The sequence below is a fragment of the Varanus komodoensis genome, unplaced genomic scaffold (genome assembly GCF_004798865.1).
Source record: "Varanus komodoensis strain SLA01 unplaced genomic scaffold, ASM479886v1 scaffold73, whole genome shotgun sequence".
Classification (NCBI taxonomy): Eukaryota; Metazoa; Chordata; class Lepidosauria; order Squamata; family Varanidae; genus Varanus; species Varanus komodoensis.
The window spans coordinates 92728-114533 of NW_025336386.1; the positions used below are offsets into that span (position 1 = coordinate 92728).

General features: G+C 44.3%; 1 protein-coding gene across 4 annotated transcripts in view; it reads right to left on the reverse strand.

Annotated features, from left to right (window-relative positions):
- Positions 1-507: 507 nt before the first annotated feature.
- PDPK1 (3-phosphoinositide dependent protein kinase 1) overlaps positions 508-21806 on the reverse strand; it is a 35951-nt gene continuing 14652 nt past the window's right edge. For 3 of the 4 annotated variants that reach the window (XM_044452488.1, XM_044452490.1, XM_044452491.1), the window contains exons 2-14: positions 20341-20595; positions 19528-19570; positions 19182-19319; positions 18652-18796; positions 16723-16820; positions 16162-16237; positions 15217-15285; positions 14037-14133; positions 10446-10619; positions 9713-9930; positions 6568-6625; positions 2361-2513; positions 508-1855 (exon numbers count right to left, since the gene is read on the reverse strand). In XM_044452488.1, coding sequence (XP_044308423.1) covers positions 1748-1855; positions 2361-2513; positions 6568-6625; positions 9713-9930; positions 10446-10619; positions 14037-14133; positions 15217-15285; positions 16162-16237; positions 16723-16820; positions 18652-18796; positions 19182-19319; positions 19528-19570; positions 20341-20595 — 1632 coding nt within the window. In that variant the 3' untranslated portion in view covers positions 508-1747. Of the gene's footprint in view, positions 1856-2360; positions 2514-6567; positions 6626-9712; positions 9931-10445; positions 10620-14036; positions 14134-15216; positions 15286-16161; positions 16238-16722; positions 16821-18651; positions 18797-19181; positions 19320-19527; positions 19571-20340; positions 21477-21806 lie in introns of those variants that run through there. The other variant, XM_044452489.1, reaches the window with a different exon arrangement.

The window sequence follows — 21806 nt, forward strand, 5'->3', positions numbered from 1 at the left end:
AGTGCGTTTTCCTTTATTCTATTTTTTTTTGCTGGTGGGAGATGCAAGAAGTCTGAGGCATATGAAGAAATAGCCCAGCGGCAACACCTACCAATACCTCTGGTTTGGGGTGCAGTATCATCCGCTGCAGGAGAGATAGTGTCAGCTTTACCTCTAAGATGCTATTCGCCATTCTTCACTAGCAGAGATCACATGATTTCTCATCACATGACTGAGTTCATCTCTGGCTTCCGTGAGAACACTGAAAACCCCAATAGCTGTTGTGTGAAAAAATATTCTGTTTGAGCAACAAAAGCTAATAGCTCTTGCTCAGAACTCTTGTACAAATTTTTTCTTATGGTCCAAATGAAAAGTGATTTGGAGGAGTACTGATAGTTTTTGTAGGGAGGCATTAGTGTTCGGAAAAGAACCTGCCCCTCAAAAAGTTTCAGTTACCTGGAAATTAGTACATAGAGAGATGGGGAACTTATACTGAGAAAGCAAGATTATTGCTATATTAACAAGAAGTGTTTGACCATGACAGTTTAATTGGAAAAAGACAAAAGAACGATATGAAACATTTGATAGATATGACTCAAGTACCATACATTTTCCCCCTCCTTTGTATCAACATTTTTACATGAACACAACAATTAGTCTGATTAGTGGAGGGTCTTAAATATAATTAAATCATGAAAAATATTTTCAAAGTTGCTAAAAGGTACGACGCTTGGGCAATGAACAATACAGGAATATTTGTACACCTCATTATACAAAGAGACACAAATCAAGTCATCATTTGTACAACAGCATTTCCCTCACGTGGCCTTCTCTCCCCACAAATAGGCCAGCCCCCTACAATGTTCTGCCCATGCCAGACCCTTGAAAGAAATCTGCTCGCTCCCTCTTCTGAAAAAATGAAGAGTCTATTTATTACATCAATATAGTTTGTACTAACTAGTTAACCTCTTAGTTAGTCTTGGTTAAAAGCATGCTGGTAACCTTAATGCTCCTTAGTTAAACATGTAAATGTGTCAATTAAAATTCCATGTTTAAAATTTTATGAAATTAGAATGGCCAGACTTTCAAGTGACATGTTTAACGTTTTCCCCTCTTACCACTGTGCCGGAGTGTATCTGCAAGATGTGATTAAAAGAAAGTACCATCCATGGAGAATCCTGCAACTGGACATGACCTGGAGAGTTTTGCATGGGCGTATGTCCGCAGCAGTTACAAGTGCTGGACACCAACAAACCAACTGGAAGGAAGGAAGGAAGGAAGGAAGGAAGGAAGGAAGGAAGGAAGGACGGAAGGACGGAAGGACGGAAGGCACGCACGCAGTGGCAGCAGCAACAATGGCAACTTCACATGGAAACCTTTCAGAGCTCCCTGACAAAACAGTTGCATGATAAATTGGAAAGTCACAGTAATAATACAGCCCCCCATGATCTGGGCTGTGCAAGTGGATTAGATTGGCTTTGCTTAACTGATCTACAGCAAAGCCAGCGATGCAAAGTCCACTAGACTGCAGCAGAAGCCAAGGTAGTAACTCACGGCAGCAAAGAATATGTGCATGTGTGTGTGAAAGCCTCAACAGAAGCACAAAAGCAAGCAAAGCAACCCTGAATTCCATTGGTTGGGCATTTCCTTAGAAAAGGAACTAGTTTTGGCCCTGGAGATGGATGTTTAGCTGGGCTAGGAAGTCCTCTGGCTGGGAGCACGTGGCGCTCTAGCAGCAAGGAGTGAGACGGGGCATTTAGGGGCAGCCTCATTTCGCAGAGTTCTGGGGGTATCTGTGTCGCCAAACCTCTTGTATCTTTTTGCACCACTTATGAGCGTTCCCACTCGGGTCCATCAGGTAGTATGTCCTGTGGGGCTGGAAGCAAAGAACATTTAATGCCCAGTCAACCCGGCAGCCAGTGAACATGTCGCTAGCACAAACCCAACTATTTCGACTGGAGCCAGCAAGCAATGCTAAGCTTTGGTCTGGCGGATTCTGGCAAAACTTCACCTTCCCCCACAAGAATAAAAATGCATGCAGCATCTTGTTTATGAAGCATCCCACAGCAAATTCTAACAATGCCTTTTGCTTCATTGACAACACACGCCAGATGGACCAGCCAACAAGCCGGATCCAGCCAAGAAAGCATTCGAGCCAGCCTCAGCTGCCAGCAGGGTTGCCACACAGCTATTGTGGCGCAGGCTTATGGATCCAAGTTGGACCCATGGCCCTCTTAAGCTACTCAAGAGTTCCTTCATCACATGTTCCTTGTAGTGTTTGCAGCTAGCATGGGTCCCACTAGCCCCTCCTCAAGAGCACGATTGTGCAGGATCAGCAGGCAAGCCGGAACCTTGACAAATAGGCTTGAGAGGTCACTTACTGTGTGAACAAAAAAGGTCTTGAAGTTCTTTGCTTCTGGCCGGAGGTCCGGTGACCATGGAATCTCCCCTTTCAGAACCTTGTTGATCGGGTCCACGTAGTACAGATGTGGCCCTTCAGTGAGCAACAACTGGCGCCGGCGAGCGAATAGACCCTGCAGAGAAGGAAGCCATGTCCAGAGCCCTTTTCTAGCAACAACCCACAATATTGCTAGGCGGGGGAGGGGGTGTTAACATTCTAGCTGAGAACTGAACAGGATCACAAAATCTCATTTCGATGCCCTTGCCATACCCACTACCCCCAAGTCATAGAGGACAGAAGAAAGGGGATCCCATTGCTTTCATCACTAGTGAAGGAGAACAAGTAGAGTGATGAACACTTGGGGGGCTGGGGGGCGGGACTTGCTTGGGAATGGCTCTCTGAACCAACTATTTTATAGTTAACTAACTGAAGAGGTATTTTCAGAGCTCACATGATTCCCAAAGAATGTTTCTTAGCTTCATACTTCCCAAATATTAACTTAAACTGCCTAGTTTGTATCCTCCTCTATACAACCATAGTATCCTCCCCTATACAACCATAGTTTCCATCTCTCCACTGGAGAAGCAAATGGCAACCCACTCCAGTATCTTTGCCATGAAAACCCCATGGACAGTACCAAAAGGCAAAAAAATATGACACTGGAAGATGACCCCCCAGGTTGGAAAGTGTCCAATATGCTACTGGGGAAGAGCAGAGGGCTAGTACTAATAGCACTAGAAAGAATGAAGCAACTGGGTCAAAGCCAAAAGGACAGTCGGTTGCAGATTTATCTGGTGGTGAAAGGAGAGTCCAATGCTGTAAAGACCTCTACTTCATAGGAACCTGGAATGTAAGATCTATGAATCAAGGCAAGCTGGACATGGTCAAACAAGAGATGACAAGACTGAACATCGACATCTTAGGAATCAGTGAACTAAAATGGACAGAAATGGGTGAATTTAATTTAGATGACCATCAGGTATACTACTGCGGGCAAGGATCCCTCAGAAGAAATGGAGTAGCCTTCATAGTCAATAAAAGAGTAGGAAAAGCAGTACTGGGATACAACCTCCAAAATGACAGAATGATCTCAGTTCGAATCCAAGGTAAACCATTCAACATCACAGTAGTCCAAGTCTATGCCCCAACCACTGGTGCTGAAGAGGCTGAAGTTGACTGGTTCTATGAAGGCCTACAACACCGTCTAGAATTAACACCAAAAAATGATGTCCTTATCATCATGGGCGATTGGAATGCTAAAGTAGGAAGCAAAAAGATAACCGGAATAACAGGCAAGTTTGGCCTTGGAGTACAAAATGAAGCAGGGCACAGGCTGGTAAAATTTTGTCAAGAGAATACGATGGTCATAGCAAATACTCTTTTCCAACAACCCAAGAGATGACTTGGGTTGAGTCAGTAAAAACAAGACCAGGAGCTGACTGTGGCTCAGATCATGAGCTTCTTGTTGCAAAATGTAGGCTTACATTGAGGAAAGTAGGGAAAAGCACTAGGCCACTCAGGTATGACTTAATCATATCCCGGATATGATTTAGACAGAGTGCCTGAAGAACTATGGACTGAGGTTCGCAACACTGTACAAGAGGTAGCAACTGAAACCATCCCAAAGAAAAAGAAATGCAAGAAAGCAAAATGATTGTCTGAGGAAGCTTTACAAATAGCTGAGGAAAGAAGGGAAGCAAAAGGCAAGGGAGAAAGAGAAAGATACACCCAACAAAATGCAGAATTCCAGAGAATAGCCTTCTTAAATGAACAGTGCAAAGACATAGAAGAAAACAATAGAATAGGGAGGACCAGAGATCCCTTCAAGAAAACTGGAGATATGAAGGGAACGTTTCATGCAAAGATGGGCATGATAAAGGACCAAAATGGCAGGGACCTAACAGAGGCAGAAGGGATGAAGAAGATGTGGCAAGATTACACAGAAGAACTATGCAAGAAAGAGCTTAATGCCCCTGATAACCAGGATGGGGTGGTCACTGACCTTGAGCCAGACATCCTGGAATGTGAAGTCAAATGGGCCTTAGGAAGCCTAACCAACAACAAAGCTAGTGGAGGTGACAGTATTCCAGCTGAGCTATACAAAATCCTAAAAGACGATGCAGTAAAGGTGCTACACGCAATATGCCAGCAAATTTGGAAAACTCAGCAGTGGTCGCAGGATTGGAAAAGGTCAGTTTATATTCCAATCACAAAGAAGGGCAATGCCAAAGAATATTCAAACTACTGCACCATTGCACTCACTTCACATGCTAGCAAAGTTATGCTCAAAATCCTACAAGCTAGGCTCCAGCAGTATGTGGACCGAGAAGTACCAGAAGTACAGGCAGGATTTCGAAGAGGCAGAGGAACTAGAGTTCAAATTGCCAACATTCGCTGGATCATGGAGAAAGCTAGGAAATTTCAGAAAAACATCTACTTCTGCTTCATTGACTATGCTAAAGCCTTTGATTGTGTGGATCACAACAAATTGTGGCAAGTTCTTAAAGAGATGGGAGTACCTGACCATCTTATCTGTCTCTTGAGAAACCTATATGTGGGTCAAGAAGCAACAGTTAGAACTGAACACGGAACCAATGGGGCTAGATGAATCACAAGTTTGAATTAAGATTGCCCGGAGAAATATCAACAACCTCAGATATGCAGATGATACCACTCTCATGGCAGAAAGTAAAGAGGAACTAAAGAGCCTCTTGATGCGGGTAAAGAAGGAGAGCACAAAAGTTGGCTTGAAACTCAACATTAAGAAAACTAAGATCATGGCATCCAGTCCTATCACTTCCTGGAAAATAGATGGGGAAGAAATGGAGGTAGTGACAGATTTTATTTTCCTGGGCTCCAAGATCACTGCAGATGGGGATTGCAGCCAAGAAATTAAAAGACGCTTGCTCCTTGGGAGGAAAGCCATGGCAAATCTAGACAGCATACTAAAAAGAAGAGACCCCACCCTGATGACAAAAGTGCGTATAGTCAAGGTTATGGTTTTCCCAGGTGCAATGTAAGGCTGTGAAAGTTGGACCATAGGGAAGGCTGAGCGGCAAAGAATTAAGGCCTTTGAATTGTGGTGCTGGAGGAGACTCCTGCGAGTCCCTTGGACTGCAAGGTGATCAAACTGGTCAGTCCTAGAAGAGATCAATCCTGACTGCTCTTTAGAAGGCCAGATAGTAAAGATGAAACTCAAATACTTTGACCACCTAATGAGAAGGAAGGACTCCCTGGAGAAGAGCCTAATGCTGGGAACAACTGACAGCAAAAGAAGAAGGGGACGGCAGAGGATGAAGTGGCTGGATGGAGTCACTGAAGCAGTCGGTATTTGCTTAAGTGGACTCTGGGGGATGGTGGAGGGCAGGAAGGCCTGCAGGAACGTTGTCCATGGGGTCGCTATGGATCAGATACGACTTCGTGACTAACAACAACAACTATACAACCATGATCCCACAATGTTCACCTCTGTGTGGACCCTAACCATAACCCTGTAGAGTAAAATTTATGATTCAAGCACAATTGTCTGCCATAGCAAATATTTCTGAGCCTCTAAAAATATGTATTGTGACAAAGTTTCCTTAGTTTACCTTAGTTCACATACATGAAGCTGTCTCAGGGGTACATGCACCCCACAGAGAGGGAAGGATAAAAATTTGAGAGAACAAAAAGTGAGCCCAAACCACTAAGTAGCATAAGGGCATCAGGCAGTGTGTTGTACAACAATGCAAAGTGCAAACGGATTCAACGACTGACTGGCTGCCACTTGGAATATGGAAGTTTGCCAGTAAACAGAACACCTGACCAGGGACAAGTAGAATGTGAGAGTCTTGTTCGTATTAAGATTGAGCGAGGTCTAAATGTAACAAATGTTCACTGCTAGTTGTTCTCCACCAAAACTAGGGGGAAAGTGGGGGGTCTCTCAGCTACCAACTAATCTGCATTGTGGAACGCAAAAGAACCAAATAGGGATCCTCCACATTCTAAAATTTCCTGTTAATCCACAGTTATTTCTCTGCAGGCATTTTCTTCTGTTCCCCTTTTCCTCCTTTTTAACTGTCATTCTGTTTTTATGATTTCCTGTATCCAAGCACCAAGTGCTATATGAGTGCTATAGAAAGCCTGAGAATAAAACAATCTCTCTTGATCCATGCAAACAAGAACATTTGCAGACAAGAGCAACTTACCTTCCTCTTGTCCACTGGCCCCATTTTCAGTATTAAATTATTTTCTACAAACTGGTGCCTAAGAAAAAAAACATCACCTCCTGTTATTTTTCTCATCCCATCATCAGTGCCAAGCCAGTGCTGTTCATTGTCTGACCATGAGAGAGACAGGTAACACCAGCAAGTAGTTTCATATATAAAAAAAGACTCTTTCTTGCAGGTGCACACTAACAACAGAGAGTGAGCCCATCTCCAGTCAGGACCAGCTGCTACAGTCATCATACACAGTGAATTTCGCCCTTTGCAATGATTAGTAACAGAAAACAGTCCATTACTTCTGTACATGGTGATTTTGACCTACACTTCTGGTGTCAAAACATCTGCCTCCAGACTTACTTTTACACATTCTGACCTTCCTGACAGATTTATTTTATATTTCTGATCATCATGTGCCTCTCCAAAAGGAAACTAAGTGCCATATTTTTTGCTCTATAAGACACATTTCCCCCCCCTCAAAAGGGGAAATGTCTGTGTGTCTTATAGAGCGAATGTGTGTGTGCAGTAAGTCTGTCAGAAGTGCAGCCCATGGGGAAGTGATGGGGAATGTGCCTGTGATTATGTGCCCATTTGATTCAGAATATTTTTTTCTTGTTTTCCTCCTCTAAAAACTAGGTGTGTCTTATGGTCAGGCATGTCTTATAGAGCGAAAAATACAGTAACTGACTCTTGTTTGGTCCTCAGGAAAGGAAAGGAAAAATAGGAGATGGAGTTCATTAGCTGTCTCGCAGGGCAGATTTTCAACCTTTCCCCACCCCTAGCACTACTTAGCAGTGGGCTTGGTCTGAGCTATAATTCGATGCGCTTGCCATACTCCATCTTCCCATTTGATTTTGCATTTCTCTTTTGACCACCAGCTTGTCTCTGCTCAGGCTGTCTACTATCCATAAACATCGTGTACCTTTGTCCAGTCTCTAGGTTTACTCAGAAACACCTGATCTTGGGCCAGCCATTTGGCGTATATAAACAACCAACGCTCATTTTTCAGACAGAACCACTTCCATCAGCCTATTCAAACTTGCCCAAGTGTGCAAACCTCAACCATTTCTCTTAACTGCTCTGCATTCTTTCTCTGGGTCTTCTTCTAGTTCTCAGATTTGCTTGACTAAGTAACATAAAAACAAGGGAATCACAAGGAAAGGGAAATCATAAAGGAATCCATTTCCTTACAGACACAAATGTAAAATTGGAATAAGCATCAGCCTTTAAGCATCAACTCTACTGCATTTTTAAAAATATATATCTTCATCTTGTGTTTCTTCAGAATTTTTTTTCAGCTTTCTTTACATTTCACCTATTTTCTCTACAGTGTCAAAAGCCTTTGTCTTTTTGTACTTTTTACTTCTTGTCTGAGTTTCTCTCCAAAGTCCCTGAAACTTCTATATGAGCATCTCAGCACCTCTTTTCTTCTTCTGCTGATGGGCTTCCCTTCTTTTAAAATTTGCAAATAGCAATCAAACATTCTTTCTTTAAGAGAAGCATCAGCCAAACTGGCCAGGGAGCAGCGCTCCCACTGCTCCAAACACTTGCAAGGTTTTTTTACTATAGTTAGTAAACGGAAGGAGTCATTGGAAAAGACCCTGATGCTGGGAATGAGTGAAGGCAAAAGGGGAAGGGGACGGAGGAGGTTGAGGTGGCTGGATGGGGTCACTGGAGAGGTCGGTGTGGGCTTGGGTGGACGCTGGGGGATGGTGGAGGATGGGAAAACCTGGAGGAATGTTGTCCATGGGGTTGTGAAGAATTGGGTACAACTTTGCAACTGAACAACAAAGTAAACATGTAGTGAATTTCTAGGGTTCGGGTTAGACTGATGGTGACACCTGAGGACAGAGTGTGGCAGCACCTTCCACCTTCTGTTCCCCAGCAACTTGTACTGAGAGAGATCAGTCACACACTATCTGCAACAATCACAAAATTTCCTTCTTTGGTCAGTGATTGCAAGCTCAGAAACCATCAAGTACTTTGGATTTTCTGCGCCAATTCTCTGTCTCACTTTACAGTAACTTTCAGTGAGCACCAGCATCATACTGATGAAGAGAGGGTCTAATTTCCTTTGTGCAACAGCGGAAGCCTCAGATCAACATCCACCCACCCTCGCCACTTCATTCTGATAACAGGAGTGATGCCCACACAGTTCTGAGTGTCTCATGCATATTGCAGAGCTTGCAGATGTAGTGGAACTCTCCTCAGCCCCAGCCAGCGTGGCTGATGTCCAGGGATGTTTTAGTCTAACAACGTCTGCAGGCCTAGAGCTCACAAGAAGCAAAGGCTTGAAGAGTATCAGCGACTTCTTTAACCATAACCTTTCATGACTAAGGAAAGAAGGCCTACAAATTCCAAGTCCTTTCCGGTTGCATATCCTTTCTTCCTTTATTGTGCATTATTGTACTTCAACAGAAGCACTTTCCTAATAGCACTTTTAAGATTTTCCAAGAAACATTTTGGAAGCCATGGAAACTTTTTGAAAGCCAGACTTTACTGAGAAAACATCTAAGCCATGTAATATAGAAGAGATTTTTGCCTACAGAGCCTCAGTGTTTTTTCTGCCATTTTTAGACAATTTAGTTCCTTTTAAGAGGAAATGCCACATAAACAATTCATGTCACTCTCCTGCCTTGCTTGCCCCTGACTAACTGTCAGGTTTTTTAATAAAGCATTCCAGCTGCCTGATAAATGTCTAGATGGCAGTTGACAAGATTTTTAATGAATAACCCTTTGAGGATCAGATACAAAGCAGGGTGTGAGACAATTAGGAAAGCGCTCTGCACGGTCCCAACTCATCACAGATCCAAATTCAACCCAGTCCAGCACCATCTCCAGACAGATATTTCAGAAGGAAACCTCCTAAGCTGGCCACACTGAAAGAGCCAGTACTGTAATTAAAGGAAAACAGCTTGTTCGAAGTTAGGAGGTACCATCACCCCATATTTGGCAGTGAACCCCTGTAAATTCATTATGTATGGTATAATCCCTCCTTCATTTGCTTTACACCTAGTTGCACACTAGGCCAAAAGCCCCACCCCTTTCCTCCTTCTTCAGCCTCTTCAAATCTGAAACAAACATTTGCTTAAGCAGTAGTATCAAAAAATTACCAATGCCAATGGCTTACCAAGGATTTCCACTAGCCTGTTTTGCCAATAGCAACCTTTTCTCCTCTTCAGAGAACTGGAGATCCAACTCAAAGGAATTATTGTCAAGGTCATGGATATATTGCTCTATGTTGTTGCCTGAGGTCTGCAGGGGACACGTCTCTGGGGAAGACAGCGACTGAGAAGAGGCCGAGCCGGAAACTTGCATGCAGACAAACTGACTCAGGAGATTGTCATACTACAAAACACACAGTCCTGTTTTCATTTACGTGAAAAACCATTTGACACCTTGCCTTTTATCCCTCCACTACTAATACACAGAGATTCGGGGAGATGCAGATAGCTTACAAGGCCAACTGGAAGAATTCTACATCCAACTAAGTAGCCCAGCCCAGTAATACATTAACTGCATAGGTGAAACCCCTCCAGTGGAATTTTCTGGACTGGGAGTGGAATTGGGCCTATTTTCCTCTTGAGGGATGCAAAGTTATAGCAAAGCCCTTTACTGTAGGGTGAAGGACTGAGTTAAGCACTCCTATAGAGGCAAAGGTGCCTTCTTGGTTGAGACTTCAGGGCAGATGAGAAGAATGGGTTCACATGTGTAACTCAGGGATCAGCAGGGGCATGTGGGAGAAAGCTGCTTCCCACCTGCCCATTACTTCCACTTTCAGTTAAAAAGCTAGAATTACCCTTTGGGGTCTTTAATCTCTTCTGAAGTCAAAGTCCAGCATCTGTATCAATGTTGGTACTTACATTTCCATAGCAATCCTCATCATCTTCTGACATGGCAGGCAAATATGCTGTGAGCTTGGGTGGAGTTTGATGATGCAGATTCTCCCAGGTAATGGAATCAAAAAATGAATGAGCCTTCAAGGGTTGATACCCTCCCATTTCTTCACAGCCTAACCGCTTGGTAGCATCTAAAACCTGATTTAGACACAATTAAATTTCTCTTACAACCCTGAGGAATCATTTCAAGAAACCTTTCAGACTAGGGACAGAGGCCAACTTCCAGCTTCCTAAGCTTTTTCCAGATGGCTCCCCTCTGGAAAATCCAGCAGGATGCTGATTTTCTTGCAAACTGGACTAGGTTCCCAGGCACATGTAATGTGACTACTATGGTGTATGGGCATCTAAGTAATCTGAAAAGGGATGATCATGTTCTTCCCTTCTTCCAGCCTGCTGTGCCTACAAGGGCAACAGGAAGAGTCCAGTCCTTGCAGGATGCATTCTGTTTGGAAGCTTCTAGGGCACATGGTGCATGCAGATGTCACTGAGAAATATCAGACTTCTGGGCAGAGCAGGCTCCTTGGGGAAGGTTTAGGGTTGTTTTGCCAAGCCAAGGGTATTCTGGCAGAGGAACGGGTGTTCCACCCCCTTCACAATGGCAAAGTAGTAAAGAATGGGTTCGGGCACATATGCCCAAAGGTAGGAACCAAGTGGGGGCACTTGGCTGGCAGATGATGTCCTCTACAGTGGTGGGCACTTCCCGTCTGTCTCCTGCACAAACAGCTTTGTATGGTTCTGGGTGGCTGATGGTCGGAACAGCTGAGGAAATGGCATACAGTCAGTCCCAGGGTTACAAACTAACTGCCATAAAGTCAATTTAAACATTCAAGTCAAAAGCCTACTGCAGGAAATTGTCATCACCACAAAGAGAGAGAGGAAGTGGCTTCCCATTCCCATTCACTGGCTTCCCATTGAAGCCGGGGCCCAATTTAAGGTGCTGGTATTGAACTATAAAGCCCTAAACAGCTTGGGACCAGATACCTAAAGCAACGTCCTTCTCCCTACATGCCCTCCCGCCCTTTAAGATCTGCAACAGAGGGCCTGCTCCGGGAACCCTCCTTGAAGGAGGTTAGGGGAGAATATACTCAGAGGAGGGCCTTCTCTGTGGTGGTGCTCCAGCTATGCAATGGGGTCCCCAGAGATACGACTGGCACCAACGTTATATGCTTTTCCATGCCAGGTCAAGATCTTTTTATTTTCCTGTAATTTCAATTTGTTATTGTTAGTTGTGAAGTCGTGTCCGACCCATCGCGACCCCACGGACAACATTCCTCCAGGCCTTCCTGCCCTCCACCATCCCCCAGAGTTCACTTAAGCTCATACCAACTTGCTTCAGTGACTCCATCCAGCCACCTCATTCTCTGCCGCCCCTTCTTCTTTTGCCATCTATTGTTCTCAGCGTTAGGCTCTTCTCCAGGGAGTCATTCCTTCTCATTACGTGGCCAAAGTATTTGAGTTTCATCTTCACTATCTGGCCTTCTAAAGAGCAGTCAGGGTTGATCTACTCTAGGACTGACCAGTTTGATCACCTTGTGGTCCAAGGGACTCGCAGGAGTCTCCTCCAGCACCACAATTCAAAGGCCTCAATCCTTCTGCACTCAGTCTTCCTGATGGTCCAGCTTTCACAGCCATACATTGCAACTGGGAAAACCATAGCCTTGACTATACACACTTTTGTCATCAGGGTGATGTCTCTGCTTTTTAGTATGCTGTCTAGATTTGCCATAGCTTTCCTCCCCAGGAGTAATTTCAATGTTTAAATATTTTAACTATGTTTTATGCTCAGTCTTGGATTATTATGGGTCTATATGTATTTATTGGGTGTTCGATTTGTAAGCTGTCCAGAGACACGCAGTGTAATTAGACGGGATAAAAATACCCTAAATAAATAAATAAGTGGAAGGAGAGAGATGGAGGCCTCTAAAGCATCACCATAGAGAGAGGGAAGCAAAAGGGAGAGAGGGGGCCTCCAAAGCATGTCTTTCTGCCCTGCCCATCCAGAAAGAGAACTTTCTCCCACATTTCCTTGCTGCAAACAGGTGGCACAAGTGAGTTTGGGCTGGGAAGGGGGGAGTCGATATTCCTAACTTTTTCACTTTCATGGGGGCCCTGCAACCCTAACCTGAATGAATGTGGAGGTCCAACTATACATGGCTAGGCCTCCGCATTCAACTTTGATGAAAAAGATGAATTTTCATTTTCTCAGGAACTCATTTGTAACCTAGGGCCTGCCTGTACCCTTACTCTAGAAAGGCAGGGGAGTCATGGCAGTCTGTGTTCCTGGACATGCCCACTTCCATTTACAACAAGTCATGTGCTCCTAGCTAGAGCCAAGGAAAGGGGTGTAGGAAAGTGCCTGCTCGTGAAGCCGTTTTAGGCCTTTTAAGATCTGTGTCCACATCAGCCTTTATTGTCTGTTAACAGCAGCTGGAGAACCATGAAGAGTGAGAAAAATCCCTCTGCTGTCATGAGTGCAGCTTATTCCAAGTGTTGTGGCTCCCTCCATTTTTGTCCTCTAGCATTGGTGAGGTGCAGATCTGGGATGGTCTCCCAACAGAGACCTTAACCCTGCTGCCCAAAACTCCTCCAGAGGAGCATAGGAAGCTGCCTTGCACTGAGTCAGACCTCGGCTCCTCGAGGCCAGTGTTGATGGCACTGAGCTGCAGCGGCACTCTCCATTTTCTTCCCCTTTCACTGTACCTAGAGATGCCAGGGATCAAACCAGCAACTTTCTGCACAGAACCCTCCTTCCTGTGCTCTAGGCCCCACTCAGCTGCTTCTTCCAACCAGTTGCTGGGGGTGACTTGGTTCATAGTCCCACCCGATAAACAGTCATGGCTGTGTGACAAATGCTTTCACCAGAATAAAATGCAATGATGTGACTACTTCTTCCCCTGGCTAATCCGGGACACAGGAAATAAGGGAGAAAGATCAGCCTTGGATCCCACAAGGGCAAGAGCTCAACTCCTGCCTGAAGAGGAGTCTTCCTTTCACAAGACTGGACTAGGCATGAAGTCAGCCCACTCAGCACTGCTGCTGCTCGGGGAAGAACAGGAGTTGAGAATGCTGCAATTTACCACTGACATGTAGGCTGACAATGTACAGAATTCTGCTTGCAGCAGTGAAGCATCAGACAAACATACCAACTGCTCTGAGAACAAAGCAATTAGAATGCTCTGTGAGGAAAAGAAAAAAGGGTCATCAGTTTGGCTGGAAATTCATTTTTCAATACAGAATACAGGCAGGAGTATCTTTGTGGGGCAGACTGAAAAGAGGTAGGGAAGTCAAAGCCAAAGCCTAGTTGGAAGTTGGCTGCAGAAAAGGCACGACTGATCTGAAGGACTGTGGAAGAGTGAGAAGGGAGAATTGCTGCAAGAAGGAAGCACTTGGAATGAAAGCACTGAAGCAAACTAAGGGCCAAATACTGAGGAAGGCTATGGCACCAAATTCCACATATCATGCAACACGAGTGCTACCTGAGTGGAGGCTTCTGGTATTCAATTAGGACTTTGACAATAAATAAAATTCATTTGACAATAAATAATATTCATTTACCAAAAGCTTTTCTACAAGATCTTTTGCCTTAGGAAAGAACTTCTCGGGGAATTCATACTCCAATCTGATTATCTTTTGAAAAATAAGATATTCATTTCTGCAAAAAAAGAAAGTAAGTCACATCTACGCAAACATCAGTACGTGCAGCCTGAGGTTAGAATCATAGCATTTGAATAGGCCACTGAGTCTAATGTCCTGCTCAGTGCAGGAATCCAGTTTAAAACATCCCTAACAGATGGCTGTCTCTGCTTCACCTCCATCAATGGGCAATTAGCCTTCTTGCTAAGCCCATTATTTTGTAACTTACAGACTTAGATTACAAACAGTAGGCTGTGGACCCTTTCTGTGACAATGACTGAAATACTTCATATTTCATATCATATCCACCCTCAGTCTTCTCTTCTCAAGGCTAAGCTTGCCCAGTTTCTTCCTTCTTTCCTTGCAGGATGGAAGTGTTAGTCCCCAATCATCTCTGTTGTCTTTCTACTTATTTATAGAAACAATTTTATTTATTATTTATTTATTTAAAACTTTTATATGCCGTCACCACATGCCTCAAATACAAATCCCTCTGGTACCCAGAATGAGACAAAACATTCAAGGTGAGCTATGAGCAGTGCAGTGTAGAGCAGAATAAATATATCCCATGATTTAGAAACTTTATTTCTACTGATGCATCCTAAAATTGCATTTTCCTCTTTGGCAGCTGTACCACTGTGCTGGCTCATGTGCAGCTTCTGACTAAAGCTCCAAGATCCACTTCACATGTATTGTTGTCAAACCAGGCAGTCCCCTATCTTATACTTGTGCATTTGAGTTTTTTAAAAAGAAGTTTGCATTTGTCTTGGTAAAATGCCATTCTGAAATTTTCTGATGCCATTCTCCATTACTTTTGCTCATTTGCCTATTTCTTGCTCAGCATCTCTCCTTCAACGTTGGCCTCACTGTCCCATTCAGGCCAGAGAGACATGGGAATGGCAATAATGGAGTGTTATAAGGTGTCCTCAGGAGACAGAAGTGCTCAGGGTTCACCCCACCCTACTTTTACATCAAGACAAAAGGTTGCTAGTGGATCAGAGATTGTAAACTGCCAAGTATGTTCCTCAGTCCACTTACTTATGAACTGTTCACTGCAGCAAATATCTACAAACTAAGAATTTGGTGTAGTCAAAAGACTTACCCAGCTCTGAATGGTGGTAACCCCGCTACAAGCTGGTATATGATGCAGCCAAGAGCCCAGAGATCAGAACTTCATCATCAGTCAGACAAAAGGAGGAAATAAAACACAAAAGTTAGCCTGGCACAGGTCCCTTGCTGTGCATCCAACTTCAACCAGTCCAGGCACCAGTAACAAAAGCCACATACAGAGAATGTTCCATTTCAGCCTAGCTGCAAACTCGCAAAAGGTCTCAGGCTCTAACAGATATGGCATGTCCTGCAAAGCATTCTCAAAGGAATGAGACAATGAGGACACCCAAGGAGTTTATAGAAGTGTCTGCTTCTGAAACAGATCCACCCCTTTCTTCATCTTGTGAGGGTTCCAAAGGAAGAATGGAAACAGTGCAAGACAAGCTTCAGTAAAACCCCAATGATATTGAGAGGCTTAAACAGAGCAACTGCACAGTTAAAGTTTTTGCCATTTTAAAAGAAATGGGTGGCCTGCAGTGAGCTCTCCTCTTTAAGAAAGTAGCAAGTTAAAGCAAGTTTTTGCTTGTAACACTGAATTTTAGTATTCATATTTTATTTTTATCCGCTAATTATTTACTTTGGGTTTTGAAATTTTACATCATTGATATTTTATTGATTGAAAAGCATTTTACTTAAAATAGTAGTATATAAAATTAAATTACAAATAAAGAGCACTAACTTCCAGTAATGTATCTATGTGAAAGGCATCTGCCTGGGCACAACTAGCTTTTGTTGGTTTGCTATGTTTAACAAGTGAAGCCCAACTGCTTGTGAGCTCTCAACATATCAGATAAGCTAATGGAGAAAACAAATCCTAAGTGCTGTTTTCATATGTGGAACAAAAAATGGTTTAACATTTTCAGTGGTGATTATGCAAGAGATATTGTAGAGAGCTTTGTGCATGAGACACTGCAGATGTCTTATCAACACATCTCACCTTTTGCAGGCAGACTTCTCCGTTAACAGCTCTGGAGATACATACTGTGCTGTTCCAACAAAGGAATTTGCCCGTGCTGAAAGAATAGAGAGGTAACTAAGCCTGTGGGTCATTAAAAATAGGGTTGCATCGTTCTTATTCAGATTTTTAAGACTGCTTGAAAACAGTATACTGGTTTTGACTGTTCAATTCAAATTCCATCAACCTTAATTAGCCATTTTTGTAAACATCAGACATTATAATGACTGCTGTTTGACAAGTACCCCTCCACCAACCCAACATATGACTCCTATTTCAATGTATCTGTAGTCCCACAGGCCGTACTCCAAGCACTCTGGCCTGATTTGAACTGTCCCATTTTAGTAAACCCACAGACTAGAAAAGGCTTCCATGCCACTGCATGTCATTTCCAGCAGTAAAGAATAACAGTCTAAGCTTTACTTAGCAAAGATTTAGAAAACAGTTGACAAATCCAGTTAAGAATTATCATCCAACACCATAACTAGCTTTAAGTAACTTGCCACCACATAAATTCTGTGATGTCCATGGCATAAAACACACCTTGATTGGTATCTGCAGACAATATTTTTGCTGTCCCAAAGTCTGTAATCTGAATGTGCATGTCTCCATTTAGCAAGATGTTCTCTGGCTTAAGGTCCCTGTAAAAAGTACAGTAAATATAGACCAGACCCGCACAACTCAACAGCCAAAGAACAGCTGCACTGTCCCCACTCCACCCCCATTTTGTTCCCCCTGGAAAACTCTGTATTGCCAGCCTTGAGAGACTTGTGGAAGACCTGCTTTTGAGTGACAACAGCATCCTAAGCAATGAGCATGCATTATGTTGGGGAAGAGCAAGTAAGAGCCAGCCAGAGTAGGTTAAAGGAGTCTGAGTGAGGATGAGTGAAGAAAATCAGACTCCAGAAATAGAAAATTAAGGAATCAGTAATTGACCCCAGTAGTTTCTTTTTATAATCCCCATGTACTGATAGCCATTACTTCTTCTGTGAGGCTTGTACAGCTCTGCTTATGGTGACTCCGTCCATACCACTGGTTAGACTGGCTATGAGCCTGCACGGGCACCACGGGCTCCTCCCAGTCAGCATGATCATTCTGATGCGGTCCAAGCAAGATGGGAAAGAGTTGTGCTGCCATGTGCCCCATGCACCTAGCCCCACATCAGGAGAGGAAATAGAAGATTAGCTGCATCGTTCCTCCTCTCCTTGAATTCAGAGGCACAGTGTGGAGCTGGCACATGTATTCCAGCCACACTGCACTTCGAAAGCTTGCCTGGCTATGGGAATTTCTGGGAAAATGAAAGGCTTCTGTGCTTCTGCATCTGTCAAACTGCAGGGGAAGAGATGTATGGGACGAACACGCAAAAGGAAAGGGGCAAAAGAAGAAAAGTCAAAGAGAGAAGGTAGAAGAAAGAAAGAGAGAGGTAACAGCAAAGAGTGTCCTACGTAAGAGGAAGAAAAAAGGGGGGGGGAGAATGAGAAAAAGTAAAGAGCATCATGCAGAAGAAATACAGAAGGGGGAGTTAACACTATCTGTTGACAGGGACTTGCAGTGGGTGCAGAGATAAAGAGGGAAATGGCTTAAGAGAACACCACATTCAGTGTGGGAAAACACTGCCCTCTTCTTTTGATCAAGTAGTGAACTGTGTGTTTAAACATGCTATCTCAAATGGTAATACAATGTAGTTCAGGCCAGAGAGATCTCTGTGGCAACAAGGATGAACCAAGACAATACAAACTCAATTTTTCCAATTGGGCTCATACTCCATAACTGCCATTCGTACAGGTAAGCAGAATAAAGCCAAGTCTTCCTGGGGACTGATCGATCAATCGATCGATCCCTTCCTTCCTTCCTTCAAGATATTTGTATGCCGCCCTTTGCAAGAGCCTCAGGACAGCTTACACAAATAAAATACAATACTTGTTCTCCCTTGTGCTGTGGGTAGGCACAGAAGGGGAAGAGGAACTAAACCTTTCTGTTGAGGTTCCAGCAAGTTGGAACTCTTCCTCCTGCACAAAGCAAGAGCAGAACTGGAGAAAACAGTTCCACTACTTTTGCTGCACTCTGTTAATTGCATTTGTACTCCAGCTCAACCAATGCTCTTGTATCAAATGGAACCGAGATTCAGGGCAAGTGTAACAAACAGATGGAAGCAAAGAAGCCAATGCAGGTTTCCAGTCTTTCCAAAAACATGTAGAGCTCCTACCTTACTGAAACCCACCTCCAAAGTGTTGACTGCAAAACTAAGGTATCACAAGTGAAGAACAGAGTAAGGTGCATCATGGCATCAAAAGAGGAAAGTAGCAAGCCTCAGCATTCACCATAATGAAAATCTCACCAACTTCTTGTAATTTTTTTCCAAGGTTTTTCTGCTGGGAAACCTTGGAGCTTTGAATCATCTGAAGAAACCCATTGGGGACCAACAATAGGAAACTAAGAGATTTTTTTTTTAAATCCAATTAATTACAGTACCTGTGAATAATTCCCTTTCCGTGCAAGTATTCTAATGCAGCCACAATTTCAGCAGTATAAAACCTCGTGCATGTCTCATCAAATGAGCCAATCTTGCGAATGTATTTTAGAAGCTCTCCGTTTTTGGCATAGCTAAGGCCAAAATCTGGATGCAAAGGTTAAGAATACTTTCTGCATAGTGTAACACAAACACATGTGAGGAAACGTTAAAGTGCTGAAACACAATAGCACTGTTTTATAACAGTTAGCTTAGACCACAACAGCACTTACAAAATGCAACTTTTTACAAACCCTAGTAAACTAAGTTCAGTTATCATGAAAATAGAAACAAAGAAACAGCGCGAGTCAGAAGTGGCCTCCCGGGCCATCTAGTCTGACCCCCGGCTCTAGCCAGCTCTGCTCACAACATGCTGACCCAAAATATCATTGGGTCATTGAGTTAGCACATTAAAAAACACACAACTCAATTTTTGCCCACATTTCTTGTTCTAGCACATGTTGCAATGAAACATTTCCACCCAAAAGGATACAGAGCTTTTCATCATCCTGAAATGTGAAGTAGAGTTTAACAAAGAAGGGATGATCCAGGCGGGAAATGACATCTCTCTCTCGTGACACATAGGGCACCTTGTTCTCCTTTATGATGTGACGCTTCTCCAGAATTTTAACTTTTAAAAGAACAAATAAGTTACCTAACTGGAGACTAAAAAATGTTGCAAACCCACCTGTTTGGCTAAGAAGCTGTCCACATATCAGCCACACACAGCAGCTTCCTGACAGAACAAGAGTTCTGAACTGACAGTTCCTCTGGCTCCACCAGGAACACAACAGGAGACCTATCTAGAATCCACACCCAATAAAGAAAGTGTTACTCACTGGCATACTCTCTGGAGGTAGTCAATTCTCTGGCCAAGACGACCTGTTTAAGAGGAAGTTTACAGTTTGAGCTTCACAAAGGGAGGGTAAACATCCTCTCAACCCATGAAGAAAGCACAGGTACCAGTCACCATATTCTTGTATTAGTCCCTGGCCAGCAGAGCAGACAAGTCAGGGAGACTTAACAATGCCTCCCTAACAAGAATGCAATGGCACAGCGGGGACCCTCACATGGGAAAGCACAAAAGCAGCAAAGTGAGGAAGGAGAAAGGAGGGCCATTCATTTGGCCCCAGCCTCAGGCCTGAAGAAGCTACTGCTCCCGCCACCACAGCGTTCCGCTCAGCCCCACTGGACAGGCTGGCTGGCCCCACATGCACTCACAGTGCTCCCCACGGTAGGAGGAGACCTAAGGAGACTTCAGAGAATTTATGTTGTGATGAACCTGTGGGAAAACGGCAACGAGCATTAGCATGCCAAAGAAATGCGTTGAAAAGTCAGTTGAATGAGAACAGAGGGAAGGTGGTACTTTTTCACAAAAACATCTTATCTGCAGAGGCCAAAACAAGATGAAAAGCACCACCGCAATCAGTCAAGAAGAATGTAATTATCGAGCCTCCTAAACTGAACCAGATGGAACCTTCGCCTCTGACAATGAGAGAGCAAGGCTGGTAGGCAAAGTCCTTTCAGTGAAGCAAGCTCAGCATGGCAGTGGAAGCAACAGGGGCATTACTGGTTAGCATTACTGGTGCACATTGGCTGGTTGGCTGCCTTGCAACCCTCTCGGGCACCCAGAAGTTGCTGTGAATACTCACGGTTGAGAAAGATCCTTCACCCAGAATCTTCCCAAACTGAAAGTCCTCAGGGCGTTTCTTTCGAGGTTGAGGAGGTTGTGGTAAAGAGTTTGCATTTGCCCTTGATGCAGCTGTGGTGCTTTCCATGTTCAGTCCCTGCCTGCTGCCAAACGTGGCTGAAACAGGTGAAGAGCTGGAGTCTGCCTGGTTCCTCACCATGGATGGAGATGGGCAGGAACATAAAACCACGCTGGGCTGGATTGGAACAGCATCGTACTGAAGAGAAGAGGAAGTGTGCATAGTAGTGCAGTGTTCAATCAATCTGTCACTTACCTCTGTACAAGACAGGAGTGTGCTGGACCACAGAGTCTTCTCAAGAATGCCGGAGGCACCCTGAGATCATCCACATGCAGGCCACATTGCAGCCTCCTGCTATGGCCCCCTGATCAAGTATGTGTGCCATACATGATATTTCACACAACCTCACTGAGTCAGGGCTCCACACGTCATTTTAGTAAAGAAAAACTGGGATTTACAATAAAACGCTGCCATGTATCCTCCCTCTTCCGATGCGTGATTCTGCTCAGGATTGTAGCCAGCCATTCCATTTTCCTGACATTCCACAAATACTGGAAATGCTGCCTACACGCAGCTCTTAGGGGGTTGGGAAGAAACCACGCTTTTGCAAACTTTGGGGTTTCTCAGCAGACTCACTTTGACTCCAATCCTGTAAGCATTTGCCATTTATGTTCAGTATTAAAAGGCCTAAGAGCACCCTCACGACTTGACTAAATCAGCAGAGGTGCTGTGGCACAACTGGACAGCATACAAATGTTTTAAATAAACTAAAAAAAAAAAAAAACAAATTGCAGAGTGCTAGGCAGGCCTGTGTCCAAGATACTGAGCTACTGCAACTAGAGCAGATGGAAAGACAAGCAGAAGCAGCACGGCTTGTGGGGGGAGGGTTCAAGTTCAGAAGTGGAAAATAGGAACCACCAAATTCCAGCTCTCCACTCATATTCAAGGTTTAACAGGATGTCACCACACATGGGGTTGTCAAATGTAGCAGAGGAAAACAAAGTGGACAGCCTGCAGTCCTTTGCTATGAACTGGATGACTGATCCAGTAGTTTGGCTTGGCTTGATCTACAGCATGGGTCCTCAAACTACAGCCTGGGGGCCAGATCTGGCCCGCCATGCCCATTTGGACCCACCACACGTGCACCCACCACCACCCACCTCGCCCCACATGCAGAGAGACAGTGGCTTGCTCGCTCGGAGAAAATGATCACCAAGTGAGCCAGCTGCTGCCTCATGTGCCTGCTTCGTAGCAGGTGCCCGCCCCCACCTGCGCCTCACCTCCCCTCGCCGCGTGCCCATGCCTCGCCTCACCTTGCCTCGCCACACACCCCGCCCTGCACTAGCCCGCGCGCACCCCCAGCACCACCTTTCTGACCTGCGCCCAGCACCAGCAGCTTCCAACTGGCC